Raw genomic sequence first — 20,085 nt, 5'->3', positions numbered from 1 at the left:
TTTTGCTGTGGCTTCAATCTATATTATGTGTCATTGAAAATCTGAAATAATCACTAAAATCTGGCTACATTAAGAACTGATTATCGTGGTTCTTTGCAGTGCAGCAGAACATTAGTACAGGGTTTCTACAGGGAGGCAATGCTTATTTTCTCAATTCAGATTTTTTTTCTTTTTTCCTAGACAGCAGAATACAGCAATTACTTAAGATGTCACTTCTACATAGGAGACTCATCGTGTCAAGGAGGCTGTGTAGATCTACATTTTAGCTAATGCAAAGGTTTCTATACAAACTATAAATTAGATGTTGTCAAAGGCTTTCATGGCTGGAATTACTGGATTGCTGAGAGTTTTCCAGGCTGTATGGCCATGTACCAGAAGCAATCTTTCCTGACATTTCGCCTGCATCAATGGCAGACATCCTCAAACGTTGTGAGGTCTGTTGGAAACTAGGCAAGTGAGCTTTATATCTCTCGAATGCCCAGGGTGGGAGAAAAACTCTTTGTCTGTTTGAGGAAAGTATGAATGTTGCAATTGGACATGTTCATGAACATGAATGGCCTTGCAGCTTCAAAGTCTGGCTGCTTCCTGCCTGGGGGAAACCTTTGTTGGGAGGTGTTAGCTGGCCCTAATTGATTCATGTCTGGAATTCCAGTTAATTAGGATTGTTGTGTGCCTTCAAGTTGTTTCAGTTTTAGGCCAGGCTTAAAGCAACCCTATCACAAGAGTTTTCTGGTCAGGATTTATTCAAATAGGATTTTCGTTTGTCTTCCAGTGGGTTCAGATGTAAGTTTGAAGCTCAACCATGACACCAGTTCCTTCCCCCTTTGTTTCCAACCTATATTTCTTGCTCAGTTTTTTCCCTTCCGTTTCCCAGCTACTTCATTCTTTTCCCCCTCCCCTCCTTCCCCCCTTTTCCCTTCTTTCCTTCCTTTCTCAACCTCTCCCTTCCTTTTCTCTCTTATCTTCCTTCCTTTCTCCCTCCACGATTGGGGGGGGGGGGGTACCTGTGTGACATGGCAGGGGTGGGGCATGCAGGGACCAGGGAAGAAACCTTGGTGGGCTGGATCTGGAGTTAGTTTGAGGACACTTAAAGTAGCAGTTCTTCATACTTCAGAAAAACAAAGAAAACTTAATACTTCAAAACTATTTTAATATTAAACTACCAATAACTATGTTACATATTTTTCCATAATTTTTAACCATTCTTAAAGTGCAAAATCTTGAGGCATCCAACAGATCCTTTGCTCTGAAGTCCTCAGTCACACACATTCATTCATTGCAAACAGGATTCCGGTGTTTAAAAAGTCACTTGGTCAATGCAGGAGATATGCTGGGCTTATAAGAGACAAAGCCATGCTATTCTGTACATTTCAGTCTAGCTTGAAGAGCTGGCTTCTAACACAGGAAGATATACTCAGTACAAACATCTTTCCCTCCCCCTAAAGAAGAAGAAGCCACTAGTATCTGGTTTATGTTGTTCCCAGTAAGTTTCATGCATCTCTTCCCAGAGCAGTCTAGCTATTATATGGCAAATCATGCAAGCTTTCAAACAAAACAAATGAACAAACAGAAAAAGATACATTTCAAACAAAAGTCAGAATATTTTAACATAAAGGAAAACAAACAGCTCTTACTCTTGAAACTGGACTATAGCTGGCATCTCATGGTTGAACCAAACGTTATACTGAATACCCCATGTGAGAACGCCTTTCACATCTTGGCAAATGCATTGGTTGGGCTCTGGTTTAGGATCACTGTACATTAGCAAGGGAAGTAGAGACATGTGGTTTTTTTTCCCCTTTCAGTCTATGACCCAGATGGAGAAATTAAGGGAAAACTCAATTGAGCCAAGAATGTTTAAGCTTCTCTTACACCTGTGTACAATACACCAGGTTGTACTCCTGTGCACTTACCAGGCAATAAGAAGCAAATAAGTTACCACTTATTTGTAATTTAGCTTCTAGTGCAGGCCTCCGCATGCATACATAGTATTTGTACATTATGTATGTAATCTTGTACTACGTCCATAAGATCTATTAAGAAAGCAAAATGTGCATACTTTCCTTCCAAAACTCAGGGGCTGCTTAAATAATGAACTCAACCAAGCAATTTAAAAGAACTTAACAGGAAGCAATGTTCAACAAAAACAAATGAGGTCAGGCACCCAGTATTCAAACGAGTGTGCCCACAGAGCAACTTAAAAGAGAAAAAGCAGGACACACAACTGTCCGCACATGCAGGAATCATTCTTCTGCCACACGCCAGTTACACCACTGGGCACCCTGTTGGAAAAAGAAAAAGAAATCTGAACAACTCTTGACAATGAGTAAGTCTTTCCAAAGATGTCTAACATATAATAATCTGCATGAATACCTGAGCAGAAGCTGAATTACTTCCACATGGGAGGTAGATACAATTCCCCTCCATCACGCAAAAAGTCAATATCTGAACCAGGAGTTCCCAACATGACATCTATGTGCTTTGTTATATAGGCATTTCTCACAGCACCTGCCAAGTCCACTGCTACTTCAAAAAAATTAACATGTGCATATACTTGGCTTGCAGAAACAGTTTCTTTCCCCTATATGCTTCCAGAACCATGTGGGCACAGCAGTATTCTGAATGAGTGGAAATGATAGCTATAAAATCTAAAATCAGAACAGTAAATAAAGAACACCACTCTGAAAACAGGAATTCCAGACATGAATCAATCAGGGCCAGCTAATACCTCCCAACAAAGGATCCCCCCAGGCAAGAGGAAGCCACGTCTTGAAGCTGGCGAGGCAATTATTGCTTGTCAAGGTGTTTAATTATGACATTCACACTGGCATCCAACATACAAGAGTTCTTTCTCCCACCATGGACCTTCCATAGATGCATACAAATCCCTTGCTTATATACCTCACAACCTCTGAGGATGCCTGCCATAGGTATAGGTGAAACATCAGGAGAGAATGCTTCTGAAACATGGCCATACAACCCGGAAAACTCACAACAACCCAGTGATTCTGGCCATGAAAACCTTCAACAACACATAGAACTATGCTGCTAATCTTTTCCTTAATAGAATCATAGAGATGGAAGAGACCTCCCGGGCCATCCAGTCCAACCCCCTGCCAAGAAGCAGAAGATGACAAAATCAAAACACCCCTGACAGATAGCCATCCAGCCTTTGCTTAAAAGCCTCCAAAGAAGGAACCTCAACCACGCTCCAGGGCAGAGTTCCAGTGCTGAACAGCTCTCACAGTTAGGAAGTTCTTCCTAATGTTCAGGTGGAATCTCCTTTCCTGTAGTTTGAAGCAATTGTTCCACGTCCTAGCCTTCACGGCAGCAGAAAACAAGTTTTCTCCGTCCTCCCTATCCCCTCACATATTTATACATGGCTATCATGTCTCCTCTCAGCCTTCTCTTCTGCAGGCTAAACATGCTCAGCTTTTTAAGCCGTTCCTCATAGGGCTTGTTCTCCTGACCCTTGATCCTTTATTTATTGATTTCCATCATTTCTATCCTGCCCTTCTCACCCGAAGGGACTCAGGGCGGCTTACAAAACTGGCAGAATTCAATGCCAATACACAATACAAAAGAATAAAACATAAGTACAGTAGAGTCTCACTTATTCAAGCTAAACGGGCCGGCAGAAGCTTGGATAAGCGAATATCTTGGATAATAAGGAGAGATTAAGGAAAAGCCTATTAAACATCAAATTGGGTTATGATTTTACCAATTAAGCACCAAAACTTCATGTTATACAACAAATTTGGCAGAAAAAGTAGTTCAATACGCAGTAATGTTATGTTGTAATTACTGTATTTACGAATTTAGCACCAAAATATCACGATATATTGAAAACATTGACAACAAAAATGGCTTGGTTTATCCAGAGGCTTGGATAAGCGAGGCTTGGCTAACTGAGACTCTACTGTAGTTAAAAACAGATTTAAAACAATACAAAATACTTGAGCCATTCACCCACAGAACCTTGTACATAATCCTTAGTCGAGACCGAGTCGAAGCCAACAAAACTTATTCTTTGAACACTCGCTCGCATAGCCAGGTCTTCACTTTCTTTCTAAAACTCAAAAGGGATGGAGCCTGCCGGATGTCCACAGCCAAGGAGCCACCACTGAGAAGGCCCTGTCTCTTGTCCCCGCCAGCCGCACCTGTTACCCTCCTCTGGACGCTTTCCAGCTTGTCAACATCTCCCTTCAATTGCGGTGCCCAGAATTGGACACAGTGTGATTCCAGGTGTGGTCTGACCAAGGTAGAATAGAGGAGTAGCATGACTTCCCTGGATCTAGACAGTAGTTACCTAAATGATGCATTTTATTTTAAACCAATATTTGTGTTTTCTGCTTCCATTCTTTTCCAACGTATCAGACTGCAAAAAATACGTACAAGTAGGTAACACAGGATACAGGAGTTTGCATGTATTTAATATATAGCATATTTATACATTTCTTGTGTAAACGAAAACCCTGATGTTTTAAAGTTAAACCAGTATGGCAGGCATTTTATGTTGTTCAAGCCGCAATAGTTTATAATATGTAACTATTTCACTTTTCCAAAATGTTTAATCTCTTTGGGGGGGGGGGGGAGATCCATTTCCCCCATGACTTCCACATTTCTGAAGATTATATATTTCTAAGCTCCACCCACAAGCAAAACGAAGTTGCTTCTGATGCACTGTTTATAGCAGCATGCTTGTGGACCTCAAGAGACATTCCCTAAAAGTATAAGGGAACATTTTAGGCTCAAGGAAGAGCCCTTTCCCCCCAAAAGGAAGCAACACAGAAGTAGTTCTCTGGGTCACTTCCTTTTGGAAAAAAACCAGCCAATTTGATAAACAAAATAAAGACAAGTTAGCTCCAACTCCTCAACCTGTAACAGTGTATCCATACCTTGAAGTTACCTGCCAATCCACGGTGAACCCATGAATTTTTACCTGACTCTCTCCTTTTCAAGCAACAGTCAACTCTGCAAGGTATGTGTGTCTAATTCTTACACTAGTGAGTCACACAATTCATATGAAAGGCTAGGGATATTTACTTGCCCATCTCTTCACCCAATTCCTTCATTTTTAGCTTTCCTGCTATTTATTAACCTGAAGGAGCATGAAAACCTGACATCCTCAGCTTTTAACATTCTTTTCATTATCTTCAAGTTGAGGGCACATTGACAAACACTCAAGATACTTTCAAGAGGAATGCAATAAATTTTTTATAGCAAGCAGTTAAGTAGAGTGGAAAACAAGACTGTCACTGCCACTCACAATAGCATATACTCACACAGGTATATGCTTTCATTTAAAGCTTTCATTTAAAGCATATACCAGCACTATAAGGAAAAAGCACTTGTGTTAGGTTGGTATCAGGGTTTTTTAGATGTACAGGTGGACCTCCCCAGTAATTACTTTCTTGGTAAGTATTGCTTGACTGATGTGTGTTTACAAGCCTAAAGGTGTATGCTGCATGGTTTAACTCTATAAAATCAAACTGTTTTGTTATCATTCTTTAATTATCCTGCCCCTGCGGTCTCTAGAAACACATATAAAAATCAAATGTACCTGAGAAATCAGATTCACACCACCATTGGATGCACCACAGGAGGGTATACTGGAAAGAGATCATTTCCTCCTGTAAACCGCTCTTTAAGTCTGTATGGTGCTGTTGCTTTCAATATTTCATCTCTGTACTCTTTTCACACTATTAACAGAAGCGAATACGCTTCCAAAACAGGTCTGTTTTGGCCTGTAACAGATTTCTATTAGTGTGTTGTTGAAGGCTTTCTTGGCTGGAATCACTGGGTTGCTGTGAGTTTCCCGGGCTGTATGGTCATGTTCCAGAAGCATTCTCTCCTGATGTTTCTGAAAATGGAGATGCCAGACATGAAACACTTAGGCCAGCTCACACACCACCAGGCAGGTGTCAAACAGGCTTTGAAACTGCAAGGCTTTTCAATGCTAATCAAGATGATTAATTGAAACATTCACACTAGCCTCCAACAGACAGGAGTTCTTTCCCCCACCCTGGACCTTCCAGAGACATATAAACCCACTTGCCTGGTTTCCAACAGATTTCACAACCTCTGAGGATGCCTGCCATAGATGTGGGTGAAACGTCAGGAGACAATGCTTCTGGAACATGGCCATACAGCCTGGAAGACTCACAGCAACTCAGATTTCTATTAGTTTTGTTACAATATAATGCTCCTCCCACTAAAATAAACTCAGAACAGTGGTTCTTGCTCTGCAGTATTATCTAAATACTTGGCTTTATATAATACAAAACATTTCCTCCCTCTAATATGAAGGTGTGAATAAGACACTTACCCAGGGCACTGAGTATCTGTAATGCCACAACATTCTTGACCTTTTCATCATTTTCCAGACCAGAGTCATCTGGCTTGATCCAGACAAAGCCATTGAAGGGAAATGTGCACCTGGGTATGGCTACATGGTACCAGACCTGGAGCCAGCCTTCAGGGTTCTTTTGCACACATTTTGTAAAGAATTCAGGATACCCCAACTGCTTTTTCTCACATAGTGAGTTTAGATAATCCAACATACTACCCAATGTGGGTAACTCATGACAGTTCACAGGCTCAGGAGGGTCTTGGATAAGAACATCTCTGCAAGTATAGCGGGTTGGCATGATCTGCGGGATAGCCTGGCCAGAGGAAACCTGCAGTTCGTTTTTTATATTGGGAGTCAACCAGTCTACTTCAATTTGATCTCCACACAGACACAAAGTACCTGCATATGAGGGAAACAATTGCCATTATATCTTACAACTTATTCAAAGATATATCCTCCAAGAGAAGGTCACAAAGCTTAAGCTGTCTTTACATGTATACCTCATATTGTAACAAGCATACAGTTTACGTTTCCTGGATGGCCAATACTGCCACTGAATTTTTCAGCAACAGTAACTGAGTTACATTAATACAGTGATACCTTCAGTTAAGAGTTTAATTAATTCCATGACCAAGCTCTTAATTCAAAATGCTCTGATTTCAAAGTGAATTTTCCCACTGAAATGTTATTAATCCATTTTGGGGGCCCGAAACCTGTCCCCACCCTTTTCTGTTACATGTTTTTAAATATGAAAATGTACTATTTAAATATCAAATAATGTGTTCACATGGAACGATGGAAGAATAAAAAGGAAAATAAACTTTAAAATGGTAGAAGCACAAAGTTGTGGCAAAGAAGCATCATTTTCTTCATACTGTACCTCTTCCAGCCTCCCTCCCTCCCTCTTCATGAAACCAAACATACCAGAAATAAAAACCACACTAAATTAACTAACCCCAAATTCCTCAAAGCAAACAAGAGTAAAGCGGACAAGAGCACAAGGCATGGAGGCTGCTCCCTTGAAGCCTTAAAGCCCTGTATTCTTGCATTAGCACTCCTTTGCACTAGGCCTTAGCTCAAAATGCTGCTCATATGTCAAAGCAAAACAAGGGCTATTAACTCAAAACAAAAATTAATGTCCCACACTATGTAACACTCCAATATAAGATTTGGCAACACATGGCTTCCTGAGTATCAACTTCTGTAAGCTCTAACCCACACAGCCAATAGTGATAGATGTGCAGTCCAACATCTGGAGGAGCAACTGTTATCAGCAGCATCCAATGCACAATCCTTTTATCCCTTGGAGCACTTTGTCTTAAATTATGGGTCCTGACCTCATATGAAGTCTCCTTAGTTCAATGTTGGGATCTCAAAAATTGGCAACAGTAAAAATAGCTTTTTAGCAACAATGTACAGGGTGGACTCTTCAGAAAACACTTCAGCTCTACTCCACCAAAATTAACCTGTTTAGCAAGCCTTACAAATGTTGAATAAGGTTTGATTTTATACTTATTTTACATACTTGGGGTCATGTAAAACTTTCTCAAGCAGAAAGGGGTTTCGAGTGGAAAAAAGTTCAAGAAACACTGTCTTAAAGCATAAGATTAGACAAACCTTCTACAAGAGCTTTCTTGGCTATTGCAGCAGCCTGATGGGAGATGTATTTCACCACTGCAAGCTGCCGTTGCTTCTTGAAAGGGCTTGGGTGTATAGTGATGCTTATGACTCCTGTGGTAAGCTCCTGTAGCATCGGTAGAAGCTGGTCTTCTTTCACCGATGGGGCCAGGCCATCAATGCAGAGCTCACACTTGTTGGTGCTTCTGGAAACAAGTATCTGGTGGCCCTTCTGGATTTCGTATTTATTGAGCAACCTGATAGCCTTCTGAGCACCGTCCCGGTCTATATACATGGCATAGGCAAAGCCCCGGTTAAGCCCACTGAATGTCATCATGAGGCGGAATTCATAGAGCTCTCCCACACTTTGGAAAAGAGGAATTAGTTTATCCTCATATATATCTTGTGGGATCTTCCCTATGAAAACTTCTGTACCAGATGGCGTGGGACGGCCAAACCAACCTGCGGAGAGAATAAGAGTCACTGACAGCCTGTTGTCAGCTCATTAAAGTAAAAGACAGCCTACAATGGGAAACATTCAACCCATGGGAGTTGTCATTTGGCAACAGAAGCTTCTTCAGTAGGCCATATTTTTCTTCTTCCAGCACTGTATAGGAAAGCCCCATACATCTATCACTGGACACTTTCCTTCAGCTCAGTTCAGTGAAATCCAGCTCTTATGTTTAATCGGTGACTAAAAATAAGACAAATATAGAATCATTTTTTAAAAAATGGGCTTGGGAGTTGCCCACCATGCTCTTCTCCCATTAAAAAAACATTAGGTTGCAGTGAGTTTTCTGGGCTGCACGGATATGTCCAGAAACACAACTTCACAATCTCCAAGGATGCCTGCCATAGATATGGGTGAAATGTCATGAGAGAATGCTTCCGGAATATGACCATATAGCCTGGAAAACACAGCAACCCAGCAATTCCTGTCATGAAAAACAACAACACATAAAAAAATTGTTTCTAAAAATGTTAAAAGCCTTTAGTGGGGAATCCTCATCCCTCTTCCTAATTTTGTCTTTTTGGGCCACTTCTCAGAGGCTGCCCTCACCCTGATTAGATTTTTTTTAACCTAAGCCAAGGAAATTCAAACATACCTTTTTGTAACTGCACCTGCACAATTAATGTTTCAAGTCTCCCACGTATGTACTAACACAGGGGTCCTCAAACTTTTAAAGCAGAGGGCCGGTCCACAATCCTTCAGACTGTTGAGGGGCCGAATGATCATTTGAAGAAAAAAAAATGAACAAATTCCTATGCACACTGCATATGTCTTATTTGTAGTACAAATACAACAACAACAACAAAACAACGAAAGAAAAATACAATATTTAAAAATAAAAAATAAAAACAATTTTAACCAACTCAAACTGATCAGGATTTCAATGGGAAGTGTGGACCTGCTTCTGGCCAACAAGATAGTCAAGTTAATTAGGATTATTGTTATTGTGTGCCTTCAAGTCATTTCAGATTTTGGGAGAGCCTAAGTCAAAAATTTATTTATTATTTATTTATTTACTACATTTATATCCTGTCCTTCTCACCCCGAAGGGGACTCAGAGCGGCTTACAATTTATATCTATATTAGCTGTGCCCGGCCACGCGTTGCTGTGGCGAAGTATGGTGGTATGGGAAATAAAGTATTGAAGAATTGGTGGTAGTTAAGGTAAAGGGTCCCCTGGGCTGAGTGGGTTGCTAGGAGACCAAGTGAGCGGAGCTTAGCCTTCTAACTGGCAGCAATTGGATAAAAACAATTATTCCTCTTCCCCTAATTAGGACTTTATTTTTCTTTTCTTTTTGTTGTATCAACCTAGAGGCATAGATGAGGGGTTGTGATGCCAATTTTCGAGGTTGTGGGGTGTTTACTTTTGTTGTTTTGTCCGCTGCCGTGATGCCATCACTCTTTTATATATATAGATAAAATATATTATATTATTAGCATAGAACAATATTAGCATTATATATTATTATATTGAATTATACCACTATATTGTAATATTAGTAATATTACATGTAATATATAATATATAATTAATATTATTATATGGTATTATTATTATTATTACATTGTATTACATTATAATATTTCTATCAATATTATACAATATTATATTATTAAAACTGATATAAAAATATTATATTATAAAACTGAGGGCAGGGGCCAGGTAAATGACCTTGGAGGGCCGCATCCGGCCCCCGGGCCTTAGTTTGGGGACCCCTGTACTAACAGATATCTGAACACGTAGAATTATAAATTAAGACAGTCTAACTTTAAAAAATGCATTTATTTAACTGCATGTACAAATAAGTTTCTCTGTGTTCTGCTTCCCCCCCTCCCTGTGATTGGGGGTAAAGCTTGATTCAGAAGAGAACAGACTAAGTAACTGATGGCTTTCATCTGCTAATGACAGAGTCTGAAGATGAAAAGTAATACGAAGGTAGAAGACAGTGTTCATGAAATAAATGCCCTATTAATTGCAAAACTATTCAACATACATTCCTAGGTATAACTGTGAGCAAATAAGAGAGAAAGTAAATCTCTGGCTAGAAAAAGTGGTGAGACAGAGAAGGTAGGGAGTAAGATTTTGCCTTCTTGGCTTTTTTAACAAGCACCCGTATGGGAGGGAGGTATGTGATTTATCACTGGATTTTGCTCTACACACATAAAAGAAACATCTGTTCTTGCTAAGATATCCCAGCAGTTCGTTGCCATCAGTGACAACAGGAAGCCACTTCACAAGATAGGATGCCAGCAACCCAACTACACACTAAAGTTGGCAACACTGAGCAAGACTGCATGTATTTTTCATACGTTGAGTTTTCTACGTACAGTACCTGGTGGAGGACCACCGTATTTTCTCTGGCCATTGATCTGCACCAACCGGACTCCAGTATCCTTCACCCATGCCAGAAGGGCAGCTTTGTTATCCAGATTTAGTTGCTCATTCCACATTTCAGAAGCCACCTGCAAAAACAACAGGGATCAAAGTGACTCCATCACTTCCAAGGTCACCCATGAGCAGAGCAGATAGGCAACTCCAGCAATAATGGCAATGCATGAAAAGCCAAACTTTCTGCATAGAATCATGCAGTTACTTCATTTATATAGAACAATTTTAAGAAAGATTCATGCAGGTTATACTCACTGACTGAACCTTTGAAGGCAAAAAGCAAAATCCCCCGTTCCAGAATTTCAACTTTTCTCATATATTTAAGCTACTGGAATTATATTAATGGCTTATTCAAACTACATATGCTTATAGGAAATCCGGTAAGCATTATGGGAATATGGAACTTCAAACTAGATTGGGTTGCTGTGAGTTTTTCGGGCTATGTTTTTTTAATACTAGTAACCAGATTTTGTTCATTTTCATTGTTTCCTCCTTTCTGTTGAGGAACTGTCTTTCCCCCCAGAAAATCCAACAAATGCTACGTTCAGCAAAAGACAAAAGGGATCCTCTCACTTCTGCAGGAAACTACCGTATACCATGCAGCTGTGGACAAGTCTACAAAGGGACCATCAAACGCAGGAAACAATCAGAGCCAGCTAACACCTCCAAACAAAGGATTCCCCTAGGCAGGAAGGAGCCAGGCTTTGAAGTTGCAAGGCCTTTCAATGCTAAAGAAGCTGGCCAATTGCAACATTCACATTTGCCTCAAGCAGACAAGAGTTCTTTCTCCCACCCTGGACTTTGCACAGATAGATAAACCCCATTTGCCTAGTTTCCAACATACCTCACAACCTCTGAGGATGCCTGCCATAAATGTGGGCAAAACAGAAGGAGAGAATGCTTCTGGAACATGGCCATACAGCCCAGAGAATGCACAGCAACCCATATTTTGAAATAGTCTCACGAGGAATTTATTAATGTAACGTTAAGGATGGAGTTTAGTTAAGATACTTGTTCCATGTGGCTTGATGTTAGAAGTCGTAGGGGGTTCACATGGGGGAGATGGTGAGACTGGGGAAATAATATGTATCGCGACTGTTCAGTTTTGAAGATTGGAATTTTTTTTGCTTCATATCCAATAAAAATTGTATACCATTTTTTAAAAAATAAAACTATACAAAAATGTGCTGCAGGATGTCCTGCAAAAGTCTGGCAGTTTAATAAACTTTTCTCTGTTTTTGATGGTACAACCCATTAGGAAATGACATTTATAACCCAGAAATGAAAACTGTGTTGTAATAGTGTTATTAAATTTTATTGTAGCATTCAAGGGCAGAAAATTTGTTTGAAAACCATCTGAGGAAGAGGACTAGCATAAATTTGCAAAAGTTTCTGCTCCTTTTCAGCTCCTCCCTTCCTAAAGTAATAAGTATTGGGCAGTAGTGGCATCTTCTTCTCTGGTAGTCTTTAAGCAGAACCTGGATGTGTTGTCGAAGGCTTTCATGGCCGTAATCACTGGGTTGCTGTGAATTTTCCGGGCTGTAGGGCCATGTTCCAGAAGCAGTCTCTCCTGACATTTCACCCACATCTATGGCAGGCATCCTCAGAGGTTGTGAGGTATGTTGGAAACTAGACAAGTGGGGTTGATATATCTGTGAAATGTACAGGGTGGGAGAAAGTATTATTTGTCTGTTGGAGGCAAGTGTGAATATCGCAATTGGCCAGCTTGATTAGCATTGAATAGCCTTGCAGCTTTCTGCCTGAGGGAATCCTTTTTCGGGAGGTGTTAATTGGCCCGGATTGTTTCTGGTCTGGAATTCCCGTCTTCTGAGACATGTTGGAGGCAAGTGTGAATTTTTCAATTGGTCACCTTGATTAGCATTGAATAGTCTTTCAGCTTCAAGGTCTGGCTGTTTTCTACCTGGGGAAATTCTTTGTTGGGAGGTGTTAGCTGGCCCTGATTGTTTCCTGTCTGGAATTACCCTGTTTTCTGAGTGTTGTTCTTTATTTACTGTGCTGATTTTAGAGTTTATTGTCATACTAGTAACCAGAATTTGTTCATTTCCATTGTTTCCTCGTTTCCTTTGAGCTGGATGGCCATCTGTCAGGAGTGCTTTGATGGTGTGTTCCTGCAGGGCAGCGTGCTGGGCTAGATGGCCCTTAGGATCTCTCCCCCCGCTTCTACCTTTCCCTTCTCTTTCCCTCCCTCTTCCCTTTGTCTAGAATGGTGGGGGAGACCCTATAAGCCCCACCCACTTTCCTCTCTGGGGCGGGGTTTGGGCAGAAGGTAATTTGCATAGCTGAGTCACGACTTGAACTCTAGTCACAAGCCTATCTTTTCACCCACTGCACTACATGGGCCCTCTGAACAAGCCAAGCTATGAGTTGCGTCTTTACTAAGAGGCAAATTAAGGAGAATGTGCCCCCTCTCCCAAACTTTTTGGAAGTTACTTCCTATTTGCTATAGCACACTGCAACTTATAAGGGAAAGGCTTCCAGCGCTGCCTGTGTCCTTCCTTACCTCCTTCTTCTTCCTCTGCAACACAGATGCCATGATGCCACAGCAGCACGCGCAACTCCCACGCGCCTCACCCTCACAGCCACACCTTTCTCTCCGCGCATGCGCACTGTCTTCCTTTATAGCCCGCCTCACCCTAGAAGTTTCTCCCCGCCGCTACTGATTGGTTGCCAAACTGGAAGCCACGCCTTCACGGACAGGGTGGTTTCGCCCACCCCGTTCGGCGCATGCGTGAAAGAGGCAGCGCTTCACGCTCTCTGGAGCAGAGCATGAGGTTGCCATTCTTGGAGTTAGTTGTTGCCTTAGGCAGTGCCTCTACTCCAGGTCTGGACAAACTTGGGCCTTCCAGGTATTTTGGATTTCAACTCGCACAATTAATTGTGGGAGTTGAAGTCCAAAACACCCGGAAGGCCCAAGTTTTCCATGCCTGCTCTACTCTGTAGAATCAGTTGCAGCTTCACACTACTTTAACCGCTCCAGTTTAAGGCTATGGGTTTGTGGGAGTTGCATTTTTTATGGGACACCTGCCCTTTTTGTCAGGGAAGGCAATCAGGGCCAGCTAACACCTCCCAACAAAGGACTCCCTCAGGCAGGACGCAGCCAGGCTTTCAAGCTGCAAGGCCATTCAATGCTAATCAAGTTGATCAATTTATTTACTACATTTATATCCCGCTCTTCTCACCCCGAAAGGGACTCGGAGCGGCTTACAAATCAAATGAACATACAATATATTTTGAGCATAGCACAATATAAGCATTAAATTACTATATTGTACTATATCATTATATGGTAATATTATTAGTAATATTACATTTAATATATAATATATACTTAATATTATTATATTGTATTATTAGTAGTGTATTATTGTATTCCATTATAATATTATCAATACAGTAGATAGATAGATAGATAGATAGATAGATAGATAGATAGATAGATAGATAGATAGATAGATAGATAGATGGGATGATGGGTTGTGTTGTCAAATTTCGAGGTTGGGGGGCCTGTAGTTTTGTTGTTTTGTGGGTCGCCGTGATGCCATCACTCCTATATATATATATATATATATATATATATATATATATATATATAGGAGTGATGGCATCACGGCGACCCACAAAACAACAAAACTACAGGCCCCCCAACCTCGAAATTTGACAACACAACCCATCATCCACGCCACTAGGTTGATACAACAAAAAGAAAAGAAAAATAAAGTCCTAATTAGAGAGAGCAGAATAATTGCTTTTATCCAACTGTTGCCAGTTAGAAGGCTATGCTCCTCCAACTTGGTCTCCTAGCAACCCAATAAAAAACACTAAAAAACACTAAAAAAATTAAAAACACTAAAAAAATTAATATAATAAAATACTATAATAACAGAAAGTAACTAAAAATTATACAAGAAAATAATAAAATATAATAAATAAAAAGATAACTTACAATAAAATTTATTAAAAAAAATACAAATAACGTCAAATAAAAATTACACAATTTTTAACCAATACCACCACCACTTTGCCACAGCAACGCGTGGCCGGGCACAGCTAGTGTATGTATATATGTTTGTATATATCTATATATATAAAAGGGTAATGAAATTTCGGCCTAGGACAAAACAACAAAACTACACATCCCAGAAACACTAAATTTGGCAGCACATCCCCTCATCCATGCCTCTACGTTCATACAACAAAAATAAAATAAAAATAAAATCCTAATTAGAGGGAGAGGAATAATTGTTTTTTATCCAAATTCTGCCAGTTAGAAGGCTAAACTCTGCCCACTTGGTCTCCTAGCAACCCTCTCAGCCGAGGGGACAGGCAGAGTTAGGCCTCACTTAGGCCTCTTCCACACTGCCTATAAAATTATCTGATTTTAACTGGATTATATGGCAGTGTAGACTCAAGGCCCTTCCACACAGCTATATAACCCATTTATAATGGACTTAATGTCAGGGGGAAACCTTTACCCTTTACCTTAACTACCACCAATTCTTCAAGACTTTATTTCCCATACCACCAGACTTTGCCACAGCAACGCATGGCCGGGCACAGCTAGTATATATATATACTAGCTGTGCCCGGCCATGCGTTGCTGTGGCGAAGTATGGTGGTATGGGAAATAAAGTATTGAGGAATTGTATATTGTATATTGATAATCTTATATTATCTGCTTAGAACTGGATCATATGAGGCCCCTTCTTCACAGCTGTATAAAATGCACACTGAAGTGGATTATATGGCAGTGTGGAGTCAAGATAATCCAGTTCAAAGCAGATGGGCCGGGCTGTGGCGCAGCTGGCTAGTAACCAGCTGCTATAAATCACTACTGACCGAGAGGTCATGAGTTTGAAGCCCGGGTCGGGTTAAGCCTCCGACCATAAAAAAAAATAGCCCCAGCTTGCTGTTGACCTAGCAGCCCCAAAAGACAGTTGCATCTGTCAAGTAGGGAAAATTTAGGTACGCTTTATGCGGGAGGCTAATTTAACTAATCTACAACACCATAAAACTGCTCACGAGGAAAAGAAGAGGAAGAACAGCCACCAATGGACGGTGAAGCAACAGCTCCCCCTGTGGCCGGAATCGTGAAGCTGGAAAGATGTTAAAAATGCCTCTGTGTCTGTCTAAAACTGAATGTTGTTTGTCTGTTGGCATTGAATGTTTGCCATATATGTGTTCATTGTAATCTGCCCTGAGTCCCCTTCGGGGTGAGAAGGGCGGAATATAAATACTGTAAATAAATAAATAAATAAATAATATAAGATTATAAATGGGTTATATAGCTGAGTGGAAGGGCCTTGAGTCTACACAGCCATATAATCCAGTGCAAATTAGATAATCTGTGGAAGAAGCCTAAGTGAGGCCTAAATCTGCCTGTCCCCTAACTGAACCCTGGCTGTCCCTTGGCTGAGTTAGTTGCTAGGAGACCAAGTGGGTAGAGATTAGCCCTCTAAACTGGCAGCAATTGGATAAAAACAATTATTGCTCTCCCTCTAATTAGGACTTTATTTTTCTTTTCTTTTTGTTGTATCAACCTAGAGGCATGGATGATGGGTTGTGTTGTCTAATTTCGAGGTTGGGGGGCCTGTAGTTTTGTTGTTTTGTGGGTCGCCGTGATGCCATCACTCATTTATATATATAGATATATATGACTCTCCAGTACAGCTTTGCAGAAATGTGGAGTTTGTTTTCAACAAGTACCAAATCCATCTGAAAAAATGTTATAGGAATTGATGAAAAAAACATGCAGAAGATATGCAGTCTTTTGCTATAAAATTCAATTTTCCAAACCCTGTACCAAAGTGATTTGATACGTTTTGATCCAAATAATATTCTACTCCTAGCCAACAACTTGCTGCCACATATAACTCATGTTTTTTTTTTTTTGGGGGGGGGGGGGCATTTGAGGCCTTTTGGAAACAAACTCCACAAATAAGGATGTGTTATTGTTGCGCGCTTCTTAGTTCCAATTTCTAGCAAACCTACGGTGTTGAAAATGACAACCTTCTTCAAGCCTTCTCTAATAATGTTTATTTATTGTTGGAAATGACAACCTTCTTCAAGTCTTCGCTAGTAATATGTTTATCTATGATACTGCTGCTTACTGTTTCCTGTATGTATTCCTTTACTCTATGGCAATGGTTCCCAACCTGTGGGTTCCAGATGTTTTTGGCCTTCAACTCCAACTCCTAACAGCTGATAAACTGGCTGGGATTTCTGGGAGTTGTGGGCCAAAAACCTGGGGACCCACAGGTTGAGAACCACTGCTCTATGATTTCTGAAAAGTTATAAAAGGGGCTGGAGACCAAATGATAACTATGGCAGACTATAAGAGACTGCCAACAGACTGAATACTACTTCAGACCTCAGATCACACACTTGATTTATGTTTTGTTATAAGAGAGATGCCTTGCCCGGATGGCACAGAGAATTATCTCAATTATATATGAAACTGGACTGATAAGTTTTGTACCCGTGTATGCTGAACACATGAAAGTTGTGAGTAAACCAAATGCAGTAGAGTCTCACTTATCCAACGTAAACGGGCCGGCAGGATGTTGGATAAGCGAATATGTTGGATAATAAGGACAGATTAAGAAAAAGCCCATTAAACATCAAAATAGGTTATGATTTTACAAATTAAGAACCAAAACATCATGTTATACAAAAATTTTGACAGAAAATGTAGTTCAATATGCAGTAATGCTATGTAGTAATTACTGTATTTACGAATTTAGAACCAAAATATAACGATATTTTGAAATCATTGAATACAAAAAAGCATTGGATAATCCAGAACGTTGGATAAGCGAGTGTTGGATAAGTGAGACTCCACTGTAGATATGTTATTTTTATCCCGGTCTACTTCATTTTTGTCTCATGAGTGCATGATATAAAACAAGTTGCTTTATGTGAGAGAGTGTGTATATATATATATATATATATATAGGTACTGAAAAACACTTCTGAAGCACTGCTGTTTTATATGCACTTGCAAAATCTGTTTTCCTAACAGATCAGAGATAATAGGTTATTCAGTCTAACAACTGAAACCATTGCCTGGCATAATTATATCTGGTTGCATACCACAGGAGAAGATTCTACTCTAAATAGTTTTTGGCTCTTCTCTGAAAGGTCATGCTTTTCTAAAAAGTTATGTTCTCCAAAAAGTGTTTTCCGAAAGGCTATAAATGCCATTTTCCAATATAAGGAGGATCTATCATGGGGGGTTTCTTTGCCTATGCTTTCCTCTGAAGTTGAGAGAGTGTGACTTGCTCAATATCACTCAGTAGTTTTCCTAGCTGAGCTGGGGCTCAAACCCTGGTCTCAAGGGCCCAATTCATTGTTCAAACAACTACACCATGCTGCTTTCAGGAGGAAATATTTACAGCTATTCATGCTAACTTTGATTTGAAAGGTAGAATAATATTCTGCTGCACAACAGTGTGAAAAAATATCCCTTAAAATCTGGAATTTGATGGCAAGATCAGTGTTGCACCTTTTGTTTTAAAAGTGTTGATAGCTTAGAGTGAAACCCTGCGAACATATGCTTTCCCTCCCTCTCCCCACCCAGGATTGATGGGCATGTGTGGAGCGCCTCTGATTTTTAATGCAAATGCTTCGCTATCTGTCTGAGAAACTGTGCTTCAAAAACAAGGCACACTGTCTCCCTGAGGGCTAGGAAATCCCTAAAATCTGATGTTATCCTATCTCTATCTCCCAGCTTGCCTTTATGAGTCAAAACTGGACCTGCAGTGGCTGCTCTGGGTGAGAGCCAGTCTGGGATCGGATGGCAGGTTGGATCAATTTGGGTGCCCCCCACCACCACCCATCAGCTAGCCTGCTTTCAGCAGGTCTGAAAAAAAATCAGAAAACGAATATTGCATTAGACAATTTGTGACATGCATCATTGCCTGTTTCAAAATTGAAAGAGGAACAGGGCCCAGAAGTTGGGATAGGCTTATTTCCCCTCCCATTTCCACAGTCATTGCACCTGTTGCCCAATAGTTTCATAACCATATCCTCCTGCAAGCCTAGGTTCCTCAAAAAACAAGTGAGATGTGTGATGAAGAAGTGCTGATAAGAGACTGCTTTTAGCTCTTTCTGAAGTGTGGCGCTTATGTACTATAAGTGGTTTGGAAAAAGAAAGGTTTGTTTTTGTTTATTCGTTCAGTCGTTTCTGACTTTTCATGACCTCATGGACCAGTCCACACCAGAGAAAGAAATATTAAGAGAAGTATTTTGTGCTCTGTTGCTCTTTTTCCAGAAGGAAAGAACTGGCACAGGGTGCGAACTGTTTCTTCAAGCAGAATATCCTGGAAGCAGAAGAAATTGAGCCAAACGTCTGGCACAACCAGAGCTTTTGGATACCGAGTGAGTTCTGTTTTCTTGTTTTATTTCAATTCCTCTCCAGACAGCCATTCTGGCACATTTCCCTTGAATCCAGGCCCCTATTGTGTTCACTGTTCAAAAGTGTGCAGAGGATTGTTGTCCAAGTCTAGCATAGCAGATTTGTGGAGCTTTAGTCTTACATCAGTGAGATTTTCCATCTTTGCTGGAAAAGGAATTTAGCAGTTGTGTCATGAATAAGAAGCCAGATTTCGAACATCTGGTGAAACAAAATACTGGTAGGTGAGAATTGGGTTGCTGTGAGTTTTCCTGGCTGTATGGCTGTGCTCCAGAAACATTCTCTCCTGATGTTTCGCCCACATCTATGGCAGGCATCCTCTGAGGTTGTGAAGTTTGTTGGAAACTAGGCAAGTGGGGTTTATATATCCATGGAATGCCCAGGGTGGGAGAGAGAACACTTGACTGTTTGAGGCAAGTGTGAATGGTTCAATTGATCACCTTGACTAGCATTGAATAGCCTTGCAGCTTCAAAGCCTGGCTGTTTCCTGCCTGGGGGAATCTCAGTATAGGCCCATTAAATCTGGTGGGAAAAAGGGCAGGACTGTCAAAGTCCAGCTGCTTCCTGTCTAGGGGAATTCTTTGTTGGGAGGTGATTAGCAGGACCAGATTGTTTCTTATCTGGAATTCCCTTGTTTTTGAATGTTGCCTAGTTTCCAACAGACCTCACAACCTCTGAGGATGCCTGCCATAGATGTGGGTGAAACGTCAGGAGATAATGCTTCTGGAACATAGCCATAAGGCCCGGAAAACTCACATCAACCCAGTGATTCCAGCCAGGAAAGC

The 20,085-nt window shown here is 40.6% G+C and overlaps 1 protein-coding gene across 1 annotated transcript; it reads right to left on the bottom strand.

Annotated features, from left to right (window-relative positions):
• Positions 1–1,133: 1,133 nt before the first annotated feature.
• dnd1 (DND microRNA-mediated repression inhibitor 1) lies at positions 1,134–13,509 on the bottom strand. The gene is made up of 5 exons (XM_003219976.4): positions 13,391–13,509; positions 10,814–10,943; positions 7,970–8,431; positions 6,329–6,751; positions 1,134–2,282 (listed from the first exon to the last, which is right to left on the bottom strand). The coding sequence occupies exons 1-5, from the start codon at positions 13,421–13,423 to the stop codon at positions 2,266–2,268; spliced, it is 1,065 nt and encodes a 354-aa protein (XP_003220024.2). The 5' UTR covers positions 13,424–13,509; the 3' UTR covers positions 1,134–2,265.
• Between the last annotated feature and the right edge of the window lie 6,576 nt (positions 13,510–20,085).

This window comes from Anolis carolinensis, chromosome 4, assembly GCF_035594765.1.
Source record: "Anolis carolinensis isolate JA03-04 chromosome 4, rAnoCar3.1.pri, whole genome shotgun sequence".
Lineage (NCBI taxonomy): Eukaryota > Metazoa > Chordata > Lepidosauria > Squamata > Dactyloidae > Anolis > Anolis carolinensis.
The sequence above is the reverse complement of the archived record's forward strand: the minus strand, read 5'-3'. Positions and strand labels throughout refer to the sequence as shown.

Bases quoted from the DNA above. Each gene is read 5' to 3' on its own strand.
- dnd1 (XM_003219976.4), bottom strand. From the start codon at position 13,423: ATGGCATCTGTGTTGCAGAGGAAGAAGAAGGAG. The intron at 8,432-10,813 runs GTACTGTACGTA...TTCTCTCCGCAG, and splicing joins ATACGGTGGTCCTCCACCAG to GTTGGTTTGGCCGTCCCACG. The intron at 6,752-7,969 runs GTTTGTCTAATC...CCTCATATGCAG, and splicing joins CAAGAAAGCTCTTGTAGAAG to GTACTTTGTGTCTGTGTGGA.